At 49.9% G+C, this 21,629-nt stretch overlaps 2 protein-coding genes across 6 annotated transcripts; one reads left to right on the top strand and one right to left on the bottom strand.

The window, feature by feature from the left end:
• Positions 1-9: 9 nt before the first annotated feature.
• On the bottom strand, positions 10-10,211 carry arhgef15b (Rho guanine nucleotide exchange factor 15b). 2 transcript variants are annotated; one of them, XM_011606676.2, is made up of 16 exons: positions 9,892-10,211; positions 7,041-7,544; positions 5,019-5,975; positions 4,899-4,938; positions 4,727-4,791; positions 4,398-4,636; positions 3,927-4,087; positions 3,584-3,736; positions 3,371-3,500; positions 2,822-2,896; positions 2,603-2,695; positions 2,384-2,538; positions 1,143-1,310; positions 984-1,069; positions 795-899; positions 10-562 (listed from the first exon to the last, which is right to left on the bottom strand). In XM_011606676.2, the coding sequence occupies exons 2-16, from the start codon at positions 7,447-7,449 to the stop codon at positions 399-401; spliced, it is 3,000 nt and encodes a 999-aa protein (XP_011604978.2). In that variant the 5' UTR covers positions 7,450-7,544; positions 9,892-10,211; the 3' UTR covers positions 10-398. The 2 variants fall into 2 exon arrangements, with proteins under 2 accessions (XP_011604978.2, XP_029696851.1); XM_029840991.1 differs by lacking the exon at positions 9,892-10,211 and adding an exon at positions 8,726-8,857.
• hdlbpb (high density lipoprotein binding protein b) lies at positions 4,745-21,498 on the top strand. 4 transcript variants are annotated; one of them, XM_029840990.1, is made up of 29 exons: positions 4,745-4,803; positions 10,191-10,268; positions 13,364-13,442; positions 14,012-14,113; positions 14,201-14,352; positions 14,432-14,647; positions 14,935-15,141; positions 15,216-15,431; positions 16,022-16,228; positions 16,296-16,403; positions 16,478-16,582; positions 16,648-16,726; positions 16,798-16,937; positions 17,012-17,116; positions 17,187-17,300; positions 17,383-17,469; positions 17,545-17,676; positions 17,769-17,987; positions 18,064-18,285; positions 18,360-18,578; positions 18,648-18,789; positions 18,858-18,982; positions 19,064-19,168; positions 19,327-19,461; positions 19,546-19,689; positions 19,767-19,946; positions 20,018-20,134; positions 20,210-20,368; positions 20,587-20,696. In XM_029840990.1, exons 4-29 carry the CDS (start codon positions 14,038-14,040, stop codon positions 20,677-20,679), a joined length of 3,804 nt encoding a protein of 1,267 aa, XP_029696850.1. In that variant the 5' UTR covers positions 4,745-4,803; positions 10,191-10,268; positions 13,364-13,442; positions 14,012-14,037; the 3' UTR covers positions 20,680-20,696. The 4 variants fall into 4 exon arrangements, with proteins under 4 accessions (XP_029696850.1, XP_029696849.1, XP_011604975.1 ...); XM_029840989.1 differs by lacking the exon at positions 4,745-4,803 and adding an exon at positions 9,043-9,101; XM_011606673.2 differs by lacking the exons at positions 4,745-4,803; positions 10,191-10,268 and adding an exon at positions 11,886-12,014 and having other exon boundaries at positions 20,587-21,498.
• Positions 21,499-21,629: the final 131 nt, after the last annotated feature.

Below are 21,629 nucleotides of genomic sequence, written 5' to 3' on the forward strand. Positions count from 1 at the left end.
AAGAGCCTCCCCATGTAGAAAGATTTTTATTAAAAGCACAATAGTTGAGGGTCTGTTTACATTATGTACATTTGTCTACAAGCTGTACTTGTGTGTGAGAAACTGTAGGGGGCGCTGCACAACAACCCTGAGCAGGTGCCACAATGAGGGTTCACCTTCAGTCCATAAATGTACTCCAAATGCTCTGGAGCTGATGAATGTCCTGCGTTTATTCAAAGGCACTTGTCTTGATGGGCTTTTTGCTGAGGATAAATGGCCTTGCACAAGCTCACTGGAACCTTGGACTCTGTCCTCTTCAGTGAGTGTGATGGCCATTTCCTCCTGCCTGGCACCAAAGTTATGACCTGTTTTAAAACCTGTCATCATGGAATGGATTACAAGTGTCTGAAGGCGCCCTCCTAATTAATGGTGTTCATCTTGGTGACCCTGCTCGCAGCCTGCAGCACCCTGTAGCGCTCCCGGAGGTTCCGCCGCCTCACGTGCTCGTTGGTGATCTCGATGACGTTTCCCACGGGGAACCAGCCCTTCTGTCCATCCGACAGGCGGATGCCTTGGTACATACCTTTTGGGGAGGGAGGAGAGGAGACAAAGGGAAGATCTGAGGTCTTATCGGTCATGCAAGATTTGTGGTAATGTCAAAATGGGAGGCTGCAGGGTTTGGGGTCAAGGCAGTTTTGAGGGTCAGGGACAAGTCAAAGGAGGAAGGGTGTGAATGAGTCCTGTTTATTCCATTACCAAGATGGATAATATGCAAAATCCCAAATTTAAAAGCGTCTCTTCGCCTACATTCTTACCCTCAGTGGTCTTACGAATCACGTTGACGATCTCAGTGGGCTCCAGGGTTAGCTCGTCAGTCTGCTGGGCCACGTACTGTTCCACACACTGGACTTGAGGACAGTCTGAAGAGGGGGGGGAAAAAAAAAAAAAAAAGCATTAGAATCTATGAGAAGGAAGCATTGTTGTAGCATCTCTTCAGTTCTCACCCCAGTCCTCATAAATTACTTCATTATCCTCCCCGTCTGGGTGTGTGGGGTTTGGAAAAGCCGCCACCCACCTGTGCATGTCCGACCTGAGGGGTGAGAAGGCTTGAAAAGGGGAAGTCTAGTCTGAGAGCAAGCTGCAAGTCAAAGCGTGCTACTCACTGCGATGGCGATTTGAGCAGCTTCTCCACCGTGCGTCCCTGGTGGTTTTCCAGCAGCGTGAGGTTGAAGCAGTGCTCATAAGGTCCGCTACTGCCTGCGCCCTCATCCAAGGGCTGGACCTGCACCAGAGAGCGGTGGGCGTGGTCGAGGACTACAAAGCGATCGGCCCTGGTGGTGAGACGGGTAAGCACAGGTAATATACAGCTCTCAATTGCTACCAAAGCGGCACATCGAAAGACATTTTCAATTCCTTTTTATCAAAACTTCCTGCTAGATTTGAGGAAGTAGTGTGACATTTAAGAGTAACAAGCTTCTGCTCACTTTTAAAGTACAGTTGTGTGCAGTGGGACCGTCTCTACATGCGAAATTTTCAGGTTACGAAACGTCTCAACGGGAAAATATTTCCTCGTTACAAAAGAAATGTCAGGATACGAAAGACAAAAATACGCTACCGCTGCTACTCACAGCTTGCGGAATTTAGCGAACGCAAACTTGCTTGTAGCTGCTCTGCCATTGGCTATCCTAAGCATCCTAGCATCTTTCTGTAATCCCATTGGCTAGGAGGGACGTCAATATGTACAAGTTTGTGTGTATCCCAGCGTCTTCGTCGTCTTCGGGATTTATTGTGGGTGTTTGTATGTTTGTCCATTAGATGGCGGTGTTAACGTTCGTTGGTAATGAGGGCTAATGTAAAATTAGCCTGTATTAAAGTTCATTTTGTTCCTGGAGAAGCCTTGCACTGAATTCCTGCATTTATTGTGCGGTAATCTAATTGTAACATGCATTTGTTACATGTTTTGATGCATTTTTATGATTTATAAAAAAAAAAAAAAAAAAAAAAATTGTCTGAATTTTTGGGGGCTTGGAACGGATTAGAGCATTTACATGGAAAACACGTCTCTACTTGCGTCATTTTCAGGTTACGAAACAACTGCCGGAACCAATTAATTTTATAAGTAGAGGTCCCACTGTATATAACCAATAAGATATTCAGTTTCAGATAATTTTTTTAGAGATATGCCATTTTATTACACAGATTTAAACACTAGCTGTGCAAATGTTAACTCACAGCTATGTCTGAGCAACAAAATGCTTATTTGCACTCCCCATGTTGCAGATGTCAGCCTGCGGGTGTCACTAAGAGGAAGAAACTAAGGCAGTGGGCCATCTGATAGCTGAAGCTGCTGACTAACAGACATTCCTTTGTCATGATGATGACTCATGACGTGTCAACAACTCACCCTTTCTTAGCAGTGATGATGAGCAGATCGTTGAAGAGGAAGAGGTAGACCGGGTTGAACTTCACCCTCATGTTGAAAATCGTTGCCCCTTTGGCCATTTCCTGCAGCTCCCCCTTCTTCTCCAAATATCGGGTCTGGGAGATGATGGGGATGGCCTGGAGAAAACCGACAGTCGATTAAATGCTCCCAAAAAAACATTTTGGCACATCCAGGTTATACCCTGAGTTTATCAAATTCCAGTGATTGATGGATGTAGATCAACTCCTCCATCTGTCTCATCTTTCCCACTTGCGTGTTGCACTCGTCAATGATCTGGGGGAAAAACAAAAGATTGTTAAAACGGAGGAAAAACTGCCCTGTTTCAGTTTGTCAGGCACTCAGTCGGTAGGAAAATCCATCAGACAAGACAAGGGAGGGTGAAGAGTGAGCGGCCTTTACCTTTGACACCGAAGCCAAAGCCTTGGAGGCCGTTTGCTCCTCTTTTGTCCCCTCTTTTGTTCTCTTCAGGATGTTCTGAGAAGGCAAACAACAACGTTCATCAGCAGGATAAGTATTTTCCAGGTGCGTGCAAATAGACTGTTGTGAGTGACGGGCTGTAACGATGGGTTGGGGGACATTCATCAAGGCAACGCACCGTGGCAACCTCGAGACTGCCGACTTTCAATTCTTGGAAAAGTGTCAGTCTGCGAGAATGCCTGAAGATCCGACCGCCATGGCGGTCACGCCCAGGTAACACGCCAATGACACCAATCCCTGAGATACTTTTCCTCAATGGAATAAGCCAACATGCACATTTACACTAATCCAGTCACTAAAGAGATTTATTTATAGTCGGAATCATATATTGATAAGTGGATAATTAGAAGATGTAGTACACATGCCAAGCCAATAGGTGGCAGTGTAGGCAGACCTCAAAGATGTGTAAAGCTACTATTTCCTGCTGTTTCTGGGATCCTTGCTAAGAGCAGGAGCCTCTCCACTGCTCACCTCCACCAGCATTTTTATGCGCGTTATCCGCTGGAAGGGCAGCAGCAAGAAGGACATGAAGGGCAGCCGATGGCACTGCGGCGACTCCTGGAGACGGGCGATGACAGCGGCAAACTGGGCGTTGTTCTTCCTGTGGATTTCAGTGATGTAAACTGAGAACAGACATCCATATGTAAAAAAAAAAAAAAAAAAACCCAATCAAACTGTCCTTACATCAGCGTGGTGTAGGTCTTTTCCTGGTAGATCTGGTTACGGACATAGTCGATGTACGCGGGGAAGTTGTGCTGGGCGTGGTAGTGGATGATGTCACAGATATCGGAGAAGGCCACATCCTCAAATATGCGATCTTCCAGGTCTTTTAAGAACCTGTGGTGTCAGAAAGGTCCTGCTAAAGACTTGCATGCTTTGACCCTCGTCTGAGCTCGGCTCAGGAAATAACACATTACATTTCCCGCTTCCTTCCTATTTCTGACTTCTCAGTGCTTCAGCTCATAACTCAAGTTCCCCCTTTTCCTTTATCCGTCTGCATCCTTCCGTCCTGTGAGCCCCCGCTCACCTCTCGCTGACCTCCCGGACCCGCAGGATGCTGGAGAACAGAGTTTTCTTGTCTCTGATGATCATAGTCTCCTCCAGATCGCGACTGTCCTGGAAGTGTTCGGTCAGGACTCGGAGGGAACGAAGGTACGACGTCTCTGAAGTCAAAACCTCAAACATACTCTGTAAAGCCAGAAGGCGAACGAAGAAATCGGAATTAAAAACAATGTAAATTAAACAAGTTCAAGAAAATGAGAGGGAAACAAACCATCCCTGGATACTGAATAAAAGGATCTGGAGCATGCCATGCTAATGTTGTGAGGATACTATGTTTTAACTGGTTCTGGAAAATCCGAAAGTGTAACTGGAACAGCTTTCATCAATCAATAATATGAGCTTCGCCAAAGTAAAGTGGACTTTAATTCAGGTATAAATGTCAGTCGATCACTTTAAAATGAGATTAAACTCTCCCACCAACCCCCCTCACTCTCACCTCCTGGTACTTGCACTCCTCGGGGGTGAGCCGCTCCAGGACGCCGCTCTCCCGGACGCTCGGGAGCTCTTGCCACAGGGTGCTCTGGCAGGGCGTGGGCACGGGGCTGCCCCTGGGTGCCTGACGGGCCTCCCAGTCCATAGAGAAGTCCATGCTTGTCTTACTGATGTTGCGACAGACCGTCTGGCGTCGGATCTCCTTGGTGATGACGGTGGCGCGGTACGTCTGGTACAGCGGCTCTGAGGAGCAAAGGTCGTATCGTTTTGAATATTAACCATGAAACCTTCCTCCTATTCCTTGGATACAGATTTGCGGCTTGTGGATTTTACCATCCTGCAGCCGGGACTCCCATGTGAAGGACAGCTGCCTCTGGAGGGACCCTCTTCTGTCCAACCTGAAGCAAAAGGTACGTAGAGAGGAGCAAAAATGGAAGGTGGGCTGATGTAAGAGAGAGTTTGATATCAACGGGCTGAAATGAATGCTCAAACTTTTCCAACTCACAGTTCTTCCTCTTTCTTGCCTTCAACCTCCCCGTTTTCCTCTGCGGGAGACAAAAAACGTGTCACTTTAACTTATTCGTGGCTCACGTCAAACACGCGGTCGCGTTTCTCCCAGACTGACCTTTTTTCTCCGTGAGCGACTGCAGCGAGGTGCAGCTGAGCCTCCTGGGATTCGGCGGTGGAGGCGGCGGCGGCCTGTGAGGGCTGTTCAGAGGTGGCGTGATGGCCCTCTGGGGGCTGAGCCCGCCGGGGGACGAGGGTCTTAAAGTTCGCCATTCCTCCAGTGTGGGCTGAGGGAGCGGAATGCCGGCCCTGTGAACCGGAGTCAGAGGGATCCTCGGAGGGACGGCTGGCGGCGTGTCGTTCACAGTGGCGCTGGAACTCGGGGGGGTCTGAAACTCCGATGTGGGGTCTGAAGTACTGGTGGATAGTTTAGATTGCCGGGCTGGTTTGCGGACTTTGATTAGAGGGATATCGAGTTCTTTACAGAGAGTCGGGTTCTTCCTGGGCAGGGACTCCACCACAGGAAGTGTGGCCTCGTAGATGTTTTCTTCTTCGATCATGGCGGGATGGATTTGGCTCTGCACCGACTGGGACTGTTTGGGGGGGATTGGAGGAGACTCTGACCGGGTGACGGCCAGCGCGAGAGCAGATTGGGGGCCCGGATCTGAACGTCTCCTCTGACCTTCAGCCATCAGAATGTTCAAAGACTGCTGGAACTTTTCCTTGCTCTGCTTTAGCATTCCTCCGTCATCGGCCCCCGCCGTCTGTCCGGCCACCGGCGTCTGTCCGTCCACCGCCTCGCACCCGCCGACCTCCACCTCCTCGTAGTCCTCCCACTCCTCCCCGCTGAGCTGCTCCTCAGCCTCATCCTCCTCTCCCTTCTCCTCGTCCTCCTCGTGGCCGTCTGCATCCACGGGCACCCAGATCAGTTTCATGCCGGGCCACTGGAGGTGGCACAAGCAGCTGCAGTTCAGCTCACAAGAGGAAGGTAGAGGCATGTCAGGATTGTGCTCCGCCTCTGCCCCGCCTCCTCCCCCCACCTCCACTTCCACCTCCACCTCCTTTCCATCAGGCTCTGCAAAAGGAAACAGTGTCGATGACCTCGAACTTTAACTTAAGAATTTCTTAATTGGACACTAAAAGAAATGCAAATTAAACTCGGGTTTTGACATGAAAGGCCACTCTCAGTGAGGCTAAATGAGGAAGCTACCGTGCGATGACCTTGCACGTGCACGCCATCCGATTCCTGAGTTTGTCATTTTCTTTTGCCCACTTCACTTCGACTCGTCGACTCAGCAGTCGATCGCTGCGAGGACGGGCGGCACGGACATCAGAACAAAGGTTAAATAGGTCAATATAAAATGTACATTCCTGCATTTTCCATCGTGGAATGGTGACAAAAGAATCCAAATACATGTTGGAATTTCCCAGTGGACAGGAAAGGAACTACAAGCTCTCAAAATTCCAACCTCTCTTTTTGAATAACTCCTCATCAATGACAAACCAGGGAATCCACAAGTGAAGTTGCATTCCGGGAAAACGGCCATTGCACAGCAAGGGAACCAAAACAAGGAAGTTATTGTGCAACTAGAAGCAGCGCACGTACTGACACATCAGGATGGAGCTGCACGTGTTGACAAAGCAAAACTAAAACGGCAACATTTGGATTGTGAGCTGGCAGCCTGGTGGCACAGTGCCAGTCGGGCGTTCCCCAAACTATTTTGCATGCGTTTACGTGCAAATTTTGCATCAACGGGTCAAATGTCACATTAGGCCCCGCCCCCCCCCGTGGAACCCCTTTGAGCTGCAGCCGCTCCACAGGTTTGAAAAGGAGGCCACGGAGGAATTCACACCACAATCACATCTTTGTGCTGCTGGGTATCACCAGCTCCGAACAGCAGAGGTAAAAGTTCAAAGGTCACGCGACCCGGCTGCCTCGCGCTAACAAAGCTAGCAGACAACTTTATCACAGGTACAATCAGGGAATAAACCATGAAAAGACTCTGAGGGTGCAGCATTACGAACACTGACTGATCTAGTCACCTGGTATTGTACTGATGCTTCTGCATGTCAATATTTGGCAAATGGGTGTGTAGCTAGTAGCTAGCAACAGCTCAGGGTCACTCAATAATCACTCTACCTGATCGGCTTCCCTCCACATCGGCGTCGTTGCCCCCGTCCGCTGGCACAACCACCTTTGGCTTTTGGCTCCTCTTCATCGGCAGGGGAGGGGCTTGTTCTCCCCCCGTCCGCATCGGCAGGCTGGCCCGGCCCGATTTCGGTTTGGGTTTTATCGTCGGCGGCCTCCTGAGCCGTTTAATTTTGGCGGCTTCCGGGGAACCGTTGACGGCTCCATCCTCCGACTCGTTGGACACGCTGTCCTGTCTGCTGAACTTGCTCACGATGCTCTTGACCTTTCCTCCGGAGACGCTTTGAGCGGTGACCGCGTCGCCCGTGGGAGGAGACGGGTCAGGCTGCGGGGACGGTTTTGGAGGAATCTCCGGCCTGGGTTTGGCCTGAGGCTTCAGAGGCTTTTCCTGGGCCGACATGGTTGACGGAGTCCCGCTGCGTTCCACTCCCAGCTCTGACCAGCCAGGGGTCAGGCTACGGAGAGCAAAGGTCAAAGTGGGCAAGAGGTCATCGCCTGACGGGCAAACGGAAAGTAAAAGTTACACTGATGCCTTTCGGCGCACGCTGTCAGAAAACATCAATTAGCAACAGATAAATCAGATTTGTGGCAACGATGACATCATTCTAGAGGCGTGCGCGCCACCGACCCGTGAAGAACCTCGGATCACCCACAATCCCACAACAAGCCAGCGCTACTTTATTTTCAGCCCTAACGTATGATTAGAAGTAATTACAGGCACGTTGCACAGCTGAAATGAACCGCCATGGCACGCCTCCATCACAGGGCGACCAAACCTCCAGACTTTGAGCTCTGTGCTCCCGAAGCGGCGGCCCGGTCTCCGGGGGCAGAGTCTGAACTTTGCCCCGCATGCATGAGGTTGGTGAAAGTGAGACTGGCTGCACCCACAGCTGACTCAGCCAAGGAATCCAGCTTCAGACGCAGAGCTGTACCGCACCGCGGCTAAATGCTCGGCAATCTCGCAGCAATAACTGGCTGGTGCAGGAAATATTCATCCTCCCGTTTGCTGAGGTTTAATAGTTATTGCCCGCGTTATATGTTCGTCACATGCCTCGCGGTGGGATGAATAATTAACCGACGTTAAAACATAAACCAATTGTCTCTCCCTGATCGAGACGGTTGAGGCCTGTGCTGTAAAAATATGCTGAAAGCTGATGGTTAGTTTGCTTCCTGGGTGGCCAAATGGCAGCGCTGCGCATTCTCGGGCGGAATCTGCAGCAGCTGAGGCGACCCAGGACGAGGGCTGGTGTTTTCTGACTCACGCTGGGAATGCAGCCGCTCCGGGAGAAGGCGTGACAGCGGAGCGTTATTATATTCTTCCTTATAGATTGGGGCGACAATAATGAACACTTGCATGCTCAGGAAATTAGCTGCCCCCTTTAAAGTAGCTTTAAGCTTATTATTAGTTAAAAAAAACAACAAAACCAAACAGGAATTCTGGGGGAGGAATAGTAAGAATTCAGAGATTAAAATGGGGCTGTTCTGGGGCAAAAGCCATAATCTCTGAAATTCAATAATATCCATGCAAATGTCAAACTGAGAGAAAATTTCCTGAAGGTCACTTTAATTTTATATAGGATAAAGAGGAAAATTATGTTACGACGCGGAGGTAAAAACTTAAGAGAGCAAAAGCTGAGGAATAAACTGCTTTTTGGTTTCGGAATGCCGATCCTGACCTTCTTCCACTTCTTCTCCTCGCCACTTGTCGACGTAAACGGAGGAAGACCAGGAGCCACACGTCACTGACAAAGTGCACCAGCGGGTAAAACCAGTTTGTTGCGTGGGGCGAGTGTTTCATAAAGAGTCACTCTGGGTTTCAAATTCAGCAACTTGTTTTTCCCTCTCGCCTTTGTTTGGGGAGCCCACATGGGAGCCGGACTGTTCTGTGGTTCCAGGTTTCATCGTTGGCCCTCGAGGTGAAAGTCACTCTTGATGGGGGTGAAGCCTTCCACCCCAGGAGGGGGTCCCATTGTGCCGAAACACGCTAACAGTACCGGCGGACTCCAGTCGTCTTTGTCTCACTGTAATCTGTTGACCTGGTTACTTCAATAGGTAGACCCCATACATGCACACACACGCACGCACACACACACACACTCTGGGTCGGGTCAGTGGGCCACTCGTTCGCTCCAGTGAGCCTATTCTGCCCCCCTAAATCGATCCCAGATGTGGTGGGATCTTGTCAATTAGATCATGGTCGGGACAATACTTGAGTGCCTGAAGAAGCTGTCCATTAACACGATTTGGTGTGTGTGTGTGTGTGTGTGTGTGTGTGTTTGTGTGTGTACAGTGTGCCATCTGCTATGGAGGCTAATGGGTCAATGCGGAGCTATTGAGGGTGGGAGGCTTTATGAGGTGTGTGTCAACTCCACGGTGGACAGGAAGATGGAACGGAAGTGGTGTGTCGGAGGACAACACACAGACACAGACACAGACACACACACACACACACACACACAGACACACACAAGATGGAAATGCAGGAAAGAGGAATAAACAGCTTTGATTTGCTGGAAAATGTGAGGCTACCCTCGCAAAATTGCTGTCTGGGGTTGCGAGGTCGGGTGTTAAAATCAAAATCAACGCGCTTTTAAAGGCTATTTCTGTTACCCAAGATCGAATCTTATGTGTTTTCCTCCACGAGTTACTAAAACAAGACTACGCCTTTTAAACCCCAACTTTATCCCAGTTCTATGAAGTGGTTAAACACCACTATGACACCGTCATTATCTAACTCACTGTCAAGGGAACAGGTGCCTCCGCCGGCCAAACCTCACTGGCGAAACAGCCAGAAGTGCATAAACACCGCTTAAAAACGCACAAAAACAAGAATATAACTTGCCTTTTCAGTCGGATGCGTGTTTTTTTCCTCCTCTCCGGCTATTCGGCTCTAATATCGGGGGACCAACGTGAAGAGGGCAGCAAAAACAACCGCTTGGTTAAAATTTCTCCTCGGCGCAGCCACGACCCAGAAAATGTGGAGTTACTTTACAGACGCGCCGCAAACGGGGAAAACGGCGGTTAAAGTGCGTCTTTGCGGGGCGAATGGAGCCGAGTCGGTTCACTTTCTCATTGTTTCTGACAGGACTGCTGTCTGCAGGGACATCATCCTCCTGTTGTTGCCTCCTTTGTTACCCGCAGATCGTTTGAGACAAGACGGGAGGCAGAAGCGCAAACACCCCCCTCCCTCAGCATGACCACAGCCAGGACCGACTTCCGGTAAGGAGCTTCAAAATAAAAGTACGATTTTAAATAAAGTTGTGCCTTATCCTCGTTTCTAATCATAAAGGCGCAGTTTAGAATGGCCTTCAAACGCTTGTAAACTATTCCAGGTTCATGAAAGCGTTAGATCATTCCTAAGCATAACAACAATGTAATAAGATTTTTATTTGTATCAAATGTGCATGTTTATTCTTTCAAATCAATGTTAAGTTGTTCAGCACTCTAAAATATGATTTTTTTGTAATATGAAAGGTGTATTTTTTGCACATTTTATTGATTTTCTATAAAACTCAGTTTTGCTGGGGTACTGTGATATGTTGAGGTTTGTTTAGGTATTTACCTGGAAAAGTGCTATATCTATTTAATATATTCACAAACGGAATTTACAAAAATTGAATAATTTTTTCTACCTTGTCTTGGACACATTAGTATAATTACAAAATTTTAAAAGCATTCTGGTCCAAGTATTGTGTATAGTATTAAAGGGGACTGTTTACTCTGACAAATGAGTGATTTAAATATTCTTGTATTTTTTAAATAATGTGTAGATTGCTTCAAAGTGTGAGAATACACAAATTCAAACCAATACCCAATACCTTCAACTATATCACAAAGTAAACAGTTGATTGTTCACATTAGATAGAACTGATCAAACAAACTGCGTTATACAGCAGAACAACTCTTATTTTGAATTTCAGACCATTTTATTTTCGGTATATTCACCTTCTGATATTTTAAACTTAACATCTTTACTATTTCACGGCTGCAAAAATCCCAGATACTCTAACAAAAAATCTATAATTATTAATATAAGCATTTCAGGTTAATCACGCGTTGTTTTATTTGTTAAGAATTACTTACATTTAAATCATTTAATATGTTACCAGTCGCCTAAATCTCAAACTTTCTCTTTCTTTTTAAGAATAATAAAGTAAAATCATTTCAATTAAACAAGGGGATGTTAACATATGATCTAATAACTAAGTTGTTTTAGCTGTTGTGTTTTTTTTTACTCAAAATAACAAGCCTGCACAAAGTAAATGAAACTATTTTGTTTCAAAGTCATGTGGATGCAAAATATGGTTGGCTCCTCTTTTACAAAATCAGACATTTATTTTTAAATTATGTGTAATTATACCTCCGCATCGGGTCTTTTGAGCTTTTTTTTTTTTACTTCAACAGTACCTATGTTGTTTTTATTTTTAATAATTTATCAGAAGATGCCGAGTCAGCACAAGTGTAACTTGGGGGGGGGGGTATGATTAATTATGCATCGAAAGCATCTCGGTTTCGAAGTTTAGGTGAATAATTAAACCGCTCTGATTCAAAAGAACTTTAATTCTGGATTTCTCCGGTTTGTGCGCGAATCTGCCACGAACGTCAGAAAAATTATGGCGTTATGAATGAGAAGTAGACCCGGCCGCTCCAGTGGACGTCAGACAATTCACCCATCCCGAGCCATCACCGTCATCTGCCTTTTAATCCTTCGTATCTCTCCGTTAACCTTCACATTTTACAGCAGTGTAAAAAAAAAAAAGCGAGAGTACATGTGCGATTTAAATCCCACGGGTCTATTTGTTGTAGATGCTTCTGTTGGCGCAATGATACTGCGGCATTTGCTTTATACTCGACGCTTCAGTGTATCGCTCCGCGGGCAGAGGAAATGCTCGTAGACCAATCACATCTGTGTTTACACCATCACCTGTCAAACATACGCCTTCTGTTACAATTTCTCTCTGAAAGGTGAGGCTTTTGGATGCATTTTCACCGTTTGTATTCAACTCGGAACACGGCCATGAAAACGACAGCCCGGCTTTATTTTGCGGGGAGCTTATTTAACCCCAGCAGCGTAAGGCGGACGGGGTTAGCGAGGTTAGCATCCCCGGAGCTAGCGGAGCTCCTGCTGGTTATCCGTCCGTCTGTGTGTTTTTTAGCCGATTATCAGAAAGTCCTTGCGCGTAATCGTCCCCGGCTGAGGTCGGAGCACAGCGGCGTGTTAGCCTAGCAGAGCAGTCTGGGCCATTGTCGGATACTCTGCATGTGTCGGCTTGCAGAGACGTCCCTGGAAGCTAACGCTCAGCCACGCACGCCGAAGCTAGCCGCCGATGAGCGATCGGCTCCGGTCAGATGCGGCGGGGTTGATCACGCCAGTCACGCTGCCATTAAACCGCTTCTGGATTTCTTTCTCTCGATAAAAGCCCCTCGTTTAGATTTCGTTCGAGTGCAAACACGTTAAACGGTCTCTCTCTTCAGATTCGCTCGCCTCTGTGGTGATGCTGTCCAGCATTAACCGCGTGTCGCCTGATTAATTTATGGTAATTAAGGTGTCGGTGCTTTAAATTACCGCTGGATTTAAACAAATATTGGCAATATAACCACTCATTCACCCCGTTTAACTGATGGGATGTATGAAATGTAGGCATCTTTATATTTAAATGTTTTATTTTTTACAGTGATATATGGGTGGGTTCACAAATGTAGTTGAATATTAATTAATCTAGATATACTTATTGCAGTGAAATTAATACAATATATGTATTTCAAACAGACAGTACAGCTTTAGAATAAAATTTATGTTGGGCTGTGCAGTAAATCAGAATTTGATATCAGTTTTCATCTGGCTGAGGTTTAGATTTTAAATGGTAATTCAGAAAGTTCAACTGTAATATTAAGGGGAAGTTAACTCTCTATTTATTTCCTCGTTATCTTCTTATTTTGAGCACAGGTTGCCAATGGTGAAATTGCTTTAGCTGCTGTTGCCATTGCTGCGCAGACTTGCGACTGTTTGGCGTTTGCCAGAGTTCTAAACGATCTGGCGACTCCAGTTTGTCACGACTGAGCACAATCTGGCGGACAGTTGGTTTGCTGTGACCATTTTATCAGCAACAGCGCAGGACTCCCATTTAAATTTCCCCATAAAATGGTTTTTAAATGCTTTGACCTTAAGAGGAGCGCTGATGGGCTGTGGAAGCAGGAGGAGGGGGAAGTGAAGGAGGGCAGGATGGGTATGAGGTGCAGTGTGGGTGTTTGCAGCCTTTGTGCTGTTGAAGTCCTTCATTTTTCACCTTCTGCCCGTGTGTGTGTTCTTGCAGGAGTAGGAACACACAGTCACGCTGACGCGCTTTCGGTAGCTGCTAACTGGACGGACTCTCGGCAATTGACCCTTTGCAGGTGAGTCTGCACATTTGGACGAGGTCCTTCGCCGCTTCGCCGTTTGTTGTAGTTCGGCTGTGCTGAACCACGAGCAAGACGGGGCGAGGAAAAATGGTTTGTTGTGCAGGAAATAGCATCAAGCTCGCATCAAAGCGTCGCCTCGCTGTATTTTTATCTTAATGCTGCACAAGCGGTAAACAACCGTATAACCACCGTGAATGCACCACTCTGTCCTCAGACCATGCAGACTCTGAGGAGTATTTTAAGGCCTTTTGAGTTTAAAAAAAAAAACTATCTCAAGGAGGAGTAACTGTCGGCAAGATCCTGTGATTCTGTATCAGAAGACGGGTCAGCAGCAGTTGTTATTTTAGTCTTTTCTTGACTTCTAATAACCCCCGTCCCAGAGGACTTGGGGCACCTTGTGTTTTTCTCAAAGTGTTAATTGGGACGTTGGTGCAGTTCAGCAATGCCACAGAGACGGCGTCTATTTTCTGGGAACCAAGAGAATGTCTGAGGAGCCATAGCGGTCATTTGCAAAGGTATCTTCTCGGTTTTTTAAAAAATTTGTTTTCTGGATTGCATTTTAGCGGAATAGCGGAATAAGACTTGAACCATGAGCTCAGTGGCAGTGTTGACTCCTGAGAGCTTTGCAGAGCATCGCAGTGGCCTCAAAGATCAGGAGATCCCAGGTAAGACCCACCTTTCACCCGTTACCCCTCTCCTGTGTTTTTGTTTTCTTGTTCCCTGGTTATTTATGTTTGCCTCTGTGGTGCTAGGCTGTGTCCCGGAGGATGAAGCCTACATCCCCACCTACCTGGAGGCCTTCCCTCCCCTGCCAGAGAAGGGAGCGCCGGGGGAGAAAGCCGGGGAACCGGCTCCAGCGTGGGGGAGCAAGATCAGACCCATCAAAGCGTCTGTTATCACCCAGGTCAGGAGCTAACAAGTAGTCCCCATTATGCACAGCAGCATCGATGTAGGGAGAACATCAAAGTTGAACTGTGGTGCAGGTGTTCCACGTGCCCCTGGAGGAGCGGCGCTACAAGGACAACAGCCAGTTCGGGGAGGGCGAGGAGGCCAAAGTGTGCTTGGACATCATGCAGCGCACGGGCGCTCACATCGAGCTGTCCCTGGCTAAAGACCAGGGTCTGTCCATCATGGTGACCGGCAAACTGGACAATGTCATGAAGGCTCGCAAGGAAATTGTAGCTCGCCTGCAGACACAGGTAAGTTGATAGGTTGGTGTGTGTGTGTGTGTGTGTGTGTGTGTGTGTGTGTGTGTGTGTGTGTGTGTGTGTGTGTGTGTGTGTGTGTGTGTGCGTGCGTGCACACGTCACAAAGATTGGAGTACAACAGAAACTAGCAATAGCTGCAGGAAACGATGTGTAAATATGTTGATAAAATCCCTCCCGGGCTGTTTGTGTGTCCTGCTTCACTGACTGTGCTGCCATTTTCCCCCTCTGCGTTTCCATGGCGATCGATTTCAAACACTCCCGTCCCCTTCTCCCTCCAGGCTTCAGCCACGGTGGCCATCCCGAAAGAGCACCACCGTTTTGTTATCGGTAAAAACGGCGAGAAGCTGCAAGAGCTGGAGCTGAAGACGGCCACCAAAATCGCCATTCCGCGGCCCGACGACCCCAGCGCCAACATCCGCATCACCGGCACAAAGGAGGGCATCGAGAAGGCTCGCCACGAAATCCTTCTGATCTCCGCTGAACAGGTCCGCCTTGGCCGACGGGAATGGGTTCATTTCAGCCCGTCAGCGAGTGCATATGTGCTGTTGTGTGCTGTCAGGACAAGCGTGCGGTGGAGCGGCTCTCCCTGGAGAAGGTCTTCCATCCCTTCATCGCCGGCGCCCACAACCGGCTGGTGCAGGAGCTCGGCCAGGAGACGGGTGCTCGCATCAGCGTCCCGCCGCCCAGCCTGCCCAAGGACGAGATCGTCATCACGGGGGAGAAGGAGGCCGTGGCCCTGGCCCTGAACCGCATCAGAGCCATCTACGAAGACAAGGTGTGGTCACGGCGACGCTTTGATGTCACATAGCAAGAAAAGCTGGCTTGTTATTATCGGTTTCCGCCGCGGCGCGAACCGCAAAACAATCGCAACGCCGAAGATGTCGGGCAGACCGCGGAGTCAAACCCACGAGGCGAGTCTCGCCTGCTCGGCTGCATTCTGACCTTGTTTGTTCCGCCTCCTTCCAGATGTTGTAGGCAGGAAGCCACAGAGGCGTTACGTAAAGTCCACAAACCTGCCGCCGTGAACTCTGCTGATCTCCACAAAGCCTTTTTGTGGTTATTTTCTTTTTTTCTCCCCTTCCCACGCACGGCGGCAGAAGTGCGCAGGGCAGAGTGAGAGATGAAGGGGTCTGATGGAGAGGGAGCGTGATGGGCGAGCTGGAGACGCTGCAGAGAGGGAATTGGATTTTACTGGAGGACAGGATGAGAATGTCAATGTAATTTGGTGCATTGTATGAAAATCAGAACAAATATTGTTTGTAGTATTTTGTTTTGGCAGCCAGAGCTCACTTCCTGTTCCTGTCCGCTCGCCGTTTTGCCGCCGCCTTTCGTCCCTTGTTTAACATCCCCTGTCCTTCCTCGCAGAAGCGGAAGACCACCACCATCTCCGTGGAGGTGAAGAAGTCCCAGCACAAGTACATCATCGGTCCAAAGGGCAACACCCTGCAGGAGATCCTGGAGGCCACGGGCGTCTCTGTGGAGATGCCCCCGCTGGACTCCAGCTCGGAGACCATCATCCTCAGGGGGGAGCCCGACAAATTGGGGCCGGCGCTCACTCAGGTGTACGCCAAGGTGAGGCAGAGGAACCTTGACTGAGCCGTTTGTAGCTTTATGGTGAAGCTGTGTCCCCTCGGTGCAGGCGAAGAGCGTGATGGTGGTGGAGGTGACCGCCCCCGCCTGGCTGCACCGCTTCATCATCGGCAAGAAGGGGCAGAACATCGGGCGGATCACGCAGCAGCTGCCGCGGGTGAGAACGGGCCAGAGAAGAACGCGACCTGCGGGGGAGGCGGTGGTAACCTGGAGTCGTGTGTGTTTTCGTAGGTTCACATAGAATTTACGGACGGAGAGGAGCGGATCTGTCTGGAGGGGCCGACGGAGGAGGTGGAGCAGGCTCAGGCCCAGATTCAAGAGATCATCAAAGACCTGGTGAGAACTGGAACCACGATGAGTGAAAGAATTCCCAATCATAAATGGGGACTTTGTGTGTGCAGCTGGTGAGGATGGACTACACTGAAGTCATCATAGACCAGCGGTTCCACAGACACCTCATTGGCAAAAATGGCACCAACAGTGAGTCCTCCAGAACTTTCTGTCTTATCATAGGAAGCGCCGACTCGTGCTTTTCTTTCCTCTCGCTTCAGTCAATCGCATCAAGGAGCAGTACAAAGTGTCAGTGCGGATCCCCCAGGACTCGGAGCGCAGCAACCTGGTCCGGATCGAAGGGGACCCCAAGGGAGTCCAGCTGGCTCGCCGAGAACTCAGCGAGATGGTCCAGAGAATGGTGAGAGTGCGTTGGGGCGTGTCATTGTTTCTCTCGAAGGTCGACGTCTCAAAGCTCTGCACCCCCATCGACAGGAAAACGAACGCACCAAAGATCTGATTGTGGATCAGAAGTTCCATCGGACGATCATCGGCCAGAAGGGCGAAAAGATTAAAGAAGTCCGAGACAAGTTCCCCGAGGTGCTCCTTTTCTCCGTAGACTCGCCCGTTACGGCGTTCCGAACATTGATGGCGTGCTATCCGCTTCCAGGTCATCATTAATTTTCCCGACCCGGCTCAGAAGAGCGACATCGTTCAGCTGCGAGGGCCCAAGAACGAGGTGGAGAAATGTGCAAAGTTCCTCCAGAAAATCATCGCAGACCTGGTTCGTTGCTTTTCCCCGCACTTCCCTGCCTTTCCTCCTCCGCCAGGCTGATTCTTCTTCTTTTTTTCCCTCCTTTTGGCAGATCGAGAACAGCTTCTCTCTGTCCGTTCCCATCTTCAAGCAGTTCCACAAAAACATCATCGGGAAAGGAGGCGCCAACATCAAAAAGGTCCGCTTTCGCGTCATTCTGCTCTCGTTCGTTTGCAATCGCCGCGCCGCGCTTAAAGGCCGCTGATTCCGACAGATCCGGGAGGAGACCAACACCAAGATCGACCTGCCAACAGAGAACAGCAACTCGGAGATGATCGTCATCACGGGCAAGAAGGGCAACTGTGAGGCAGCCAGAGAGCGAATCCTCGGCATCCAGAGGGAGCTGGTGAGAGAACAACGTCCACAACCATTTAATGGGAACGCTTGTCACCTGCCGCGTTGACGTTCCCGATCAACCCCCCCCCCCTCTCCCCTCAGGCCAACATTAAGGAGGCGGAGGTCGTCATTCCAGCCAGGCTGCACAACTCTTTGATCGGCTCCAAGGGCTGCCTGGTGCGCTCCATCATGGACGACTGCGGCGGCGTCCACATTCACTTCCCCTCCGAGGGCTCCGGCTCCGACAGGGTCACCATCCGAGGGCCCCTCGGCGAGGTGGAGAAGGCAAAGAAACAGCTGCTGCAGCTGGCTGAAGAGAAGGTCGGAAAATGGGAGGTGGGGGGGGGGAACCTGCCGAGGCAGAAACGGAATATCTTCTCCTTTCATCCCTTTTCAGCAAGTCAACAACTTCACCGCTGAGCTTCAGGCCAAACCGGAGTATCATAAATTCCTGATCGGTCGCGGCGGGGCCAACATTCGCCGCGTGCGGGACAGGACGGGCGCCCGCATCATTTTCCCGTCGCCAGACGACACCGAGCAGGAGCTGATCACCATAGTTGGGAAGGAGGAAGCGGTGCGTCAGGCCCAGAAGGAGCTGGAAAACCTGGTCAAAAACCTGGTAATTCCGAAGTCGGCGCTTTGTCTCGTATTCTTATCGTAACCTGTTTGAGAAAGAGAAACCTGTTGCTCCAGGACGATGTGGTGGAGGACGGCATGGAGGTCGACGTCCGCCACCACCGGCACTTTGTGTGCCGGAGGGGTCAGGTGCTGCGGGAGCTGGCGGAGGAGTACGGCGGCGTCGCCGTCAGCTTTCCTCGTACAGGCGTTAACAGTCAGAGGGTCACTCTGAAGGGAGCGAAGGAATGCGTGGAGGCCGCCAAGAAACGCATCCAGGAGATTATTGAGGACCTGGTGAGGGGGGCTAAACGCTCCGCCAGCCTGTTAAGTTAGCCGTCGGCTAACTGTTTTATCCTTGCGCAGGAATCCCAGGTGACCGTGGAGGTGGCCATCGCCCAGCGCTACCACCGCGCCATCATGGGGCCCAAAGGCTGCCGCATTCAGCACATCACCAGGGAGCACGAAGTCCAAATTAAGTTCCCCGAGAGAGACGACAGCGCCGCAGGTGAGAGTCTCAACGAAGCTCTCCTGGAACAAGCCGCCGAATGTTGATTATTCATGCTGGAACAACAGGTCAGGACGCCTTCCTGCATGAAAACGGCGAGGTCGGTCCAGAGGAGTTCATCCCCCGCAAGTGTGACATCATCACGATCTCTGGGCGTGCAGAGAAGTGCGAACTGGCCAAAGCTGCCCTGCTGGTAGGTGCTGTTTTCCCTCAGGCGATGAACCTGGCATTTTCTTTAGTTTTATTTTTTTATCATGTTGCCACTCTCCTCTAGGCATTGGTTCCAATAACGGAGGACGTGGAAGTCTCGTACGAGCTCCATCGCTTCATCATTGGCCAGAAGGGCAGCGGGATCAGGAAGATGATGGAAGAGTATGAGGTGAGCTTGTCTACGCTGCTGCCCCCTGCTGGATCCTGTTGGGCAGTGCGGAGAAAATCCAAGTTATATTGCGTTTAAAGTCACAAAATGCTGTTATTGAATCAATTGTAAATGGTAGAAATATGTTCACACGATGTGTTTGGGGCTTTCTTTTGTAGGTGAACATCTGGGTGCCGCAGCCGGAGAAGCAGCTGGATGTGATCAAGGTGACGGGGTTGGCCGCCAACGTGGAGCGAGCCAAGCAGGGTCTGCTGGAGAGGGTGAAAGAGCTGCAGGCTGAGCAGGAAGACAGGGTACCAGCACCCCCCCCCCACCCCCCCCCCCAACGAGAAAACCTGTTTTCAGACTGAATTCCCTCATGCTGGTTTCATTTTCAGGCTCTGCGCAGCTTTAAGGTGACCATGACGGTGGATCCAAAGTTCCACCCCAAAATCATCGGACGCAAAGGAGCCGTCATCTCTCAGATCAGGAGAGATCACGACGTGAACATCCAGTTCCCCGACAAAGGGGACGAGGATCAGGTGGGTGGGTTTTTATCGACGTCTTTACGGAGAACCGCCTCGGAACGCACCGTTGAAGCTCTTGGCTCCACCGGCAGGACCTGATCGTGATCTCCGGGTACGAGCGGAACGTGGAGGAGGCTCGTCGGACCATCCAGCAGCTGGTGGCCGAGCTGCAGGAGATGGTGAGCCAGGACGTCCACCTGGACCCGAGGACCCACGCCCGCATCATCGGAGCCCGCGGCAAAGCGATCCGCAAGCTGATGGAGGAGTTCAAGGTTCGGCCTCGGCTCGGAGACGAACTTCTGCTTTTTGACGGGAGGTTTTCAGTTTCACTTGTCGCTTTCAGGTGGATATTCGCTTCCCTCCGCCGGGCTCAGACGAACCCGATAAAGTGACGGTGATGGGCCTCCCCGACACTGTCGACAACGCCATCGACCACCTGCTCAACCTGGAGGAAGAATATGTAAGAGCCCCCACGGAGGCGAGAGCAGCTTGGATTTTCGCTGTTTGTTTTCAGCGTTTCCTCTTCGGCCCTCAGATGCTCAATTTGACAGAGACGGAGACCCTGGCGGCGTACATGAAGCCTCCATCTCGTTATGGGGGGGCCGGCGGGGCAGGAGGCATGGACGACAGCGGCGGCGGGCCTGCCAAGGGCTTTGTTGTGCGGGATGCGCCCTGGAACACGTCGGGGAACAAGGTATCGTGCAACGTTTGAATCAACATGTCTGATTATGTTTGATTGATGTTTTAAATGCGTCGTTTCTGCCGCGCAGCTACTGCCCCCCTGTGGTCACAGACAGAAATGCACCCTAACGTGTTTGTTTTTAATACGGTAGTTTTAGACTTCCAGTTCTTCACAAACATGATTTTTTTTGGGTGGCTTAGCAATACAAATGTTGATTTTGTGCATTTCAGGCTCCCGACATGAGCAGCCCTGAAGATTTCCCCACATTTGGGACGGGCGTGACCCTGAAGCAAGCCTCCGCCTGGGGTCCCAAGAAGTTCTGAAGCTGCTAAACCGAAGGGGGGACAAAAGAAGACCAACCTGTAAAGTAAACCAGGAGAGACGGAAACTGGTCTCGATTCAAATTGCTGCTCGCCTTCCTCCATCTTACTCTTCTCCTCGGTGACCTCTCTGTGAACCCGTCGTCGCGTCCTCCCACAACCAGCCACAGTGAATTCTGGGAGATCTCGTCCCTCCTGTTTGTCTTCACCTGTCCCTCCACTCTGCTGTCTTTTCCCCTCCTCTGGGTTGCACCATCCTTCACCTCACTTTTATACGTCGTAGTAGCTAAATCTTTGCTAACGCCTGTGTAAATATCGATTCTGGTTTTTACATGGAGATTTTATTTTTGCTCCCATGATTCTCCGCTGTGGTGCAGCCGGCTCGCCGTAGTTTGTAAACCCTGTTTGAGGTTTCAGGTTTTTCGGAGCAGGAAGAAAAAAAAAAAAAAAAAAGGCGGCTTCCTGGTTCGTTTTTAAATCGCGCCTGGGATGTGGAAGCGCTGCATCATTCCAGTGAAGTTCTTTTATGTCACTGTTTTATTTATTTTAGAGAAGCAAAAGGAGCCATTTTGTTTGAACTACTGTGACCATGTGTTTTTATAAAAGCACCCACTGTAGCTTTGACGCTTAAATCCCGAGTGAATGCTGCTGGTCGGGGTCTGCGCACACGTCGGCAGATGCGAACGTGTACAAAGAACCTTTTGGCTATTTTTTTAAAACTGTGGGATTTTCTGTTGTTGGTGGTTTCTGATGTTTGAGTGCGTTTGTGACCGCGTGTAAGTTGGGATGTGCCTCTGAATGAAGCCGGAACCATCTTTCACACGTCTCTTGTCCGTCTCTTTTGTCGAGAGGCGAAAACCCTCGCTGCTGCTTCTCCTCCTTTTAAGCAGGTGATCAGACACAGCCGGAGACTTTCCCGCTGCCCTCCGGAGGCACTCGGACGGTCCAAGAAT

The sequence above is a fragment of the Takifugu rubripes genome, chromosome 8, assembly GCF_901000725.2.
Source record: "Takifugu rubripes chromosome 8, fTakRub1.2, whole genome shotgun sequence".
NCBI classification, from domain to species: domain Eukaryota; kingdom Metazoa; phylum Chordata; class Actinopteri; order Tetraodontiformes; family Tetraodontidae; genus Takifugu; species Takifugu rubripes.

Bases quoted from the DNA above. Each gene is read 5' to 3' on its own strand.
- arhgef15b (XM_011606676.2), bottom strand. From the start codon at position 7,449: ATGTCGGCCCAGGAAAAGCCTCTGAAGCCTCAGGCCAAACCCAGGCCG. The intron at 4,939-5,018 runs GTCAGTCTGGGA...TGTCTCCCGCAG, and splicing joins GTCGCTCACGGAGAAAAAAG to AGGAAAACGGGGAGGTTGAA. The intron at 563-794 runs GTAAGAATGTAG...CCTCCCCAAAAG, and splicing joins GATTCGTAAGACCACTGAGG to GTATGTACCAAGGCATCCGC.
- hdlbpb (XM_029840990.1), top strand. From the start codon at position 14,038: ATGAGCTCAGTGGCAGTGTTGACTCCTGAGAGCTTTGCAGAGCATCGC. The intron at 16,727-16,797 runs GTGAGTCCTCCA...CTCTCGCTTCAG, and splicing joins TGGCAAAAATGGCACCAACA to TCAATCGCATCAAGGAGCAG. The intron at 17,117-17,186 runs GTGCTCCTTTTC...ATCCGCTTCCAG, and splicing joins TCCGAGACAAGTTCCCCGAG to GTCATCATTAATTTTCCCGA.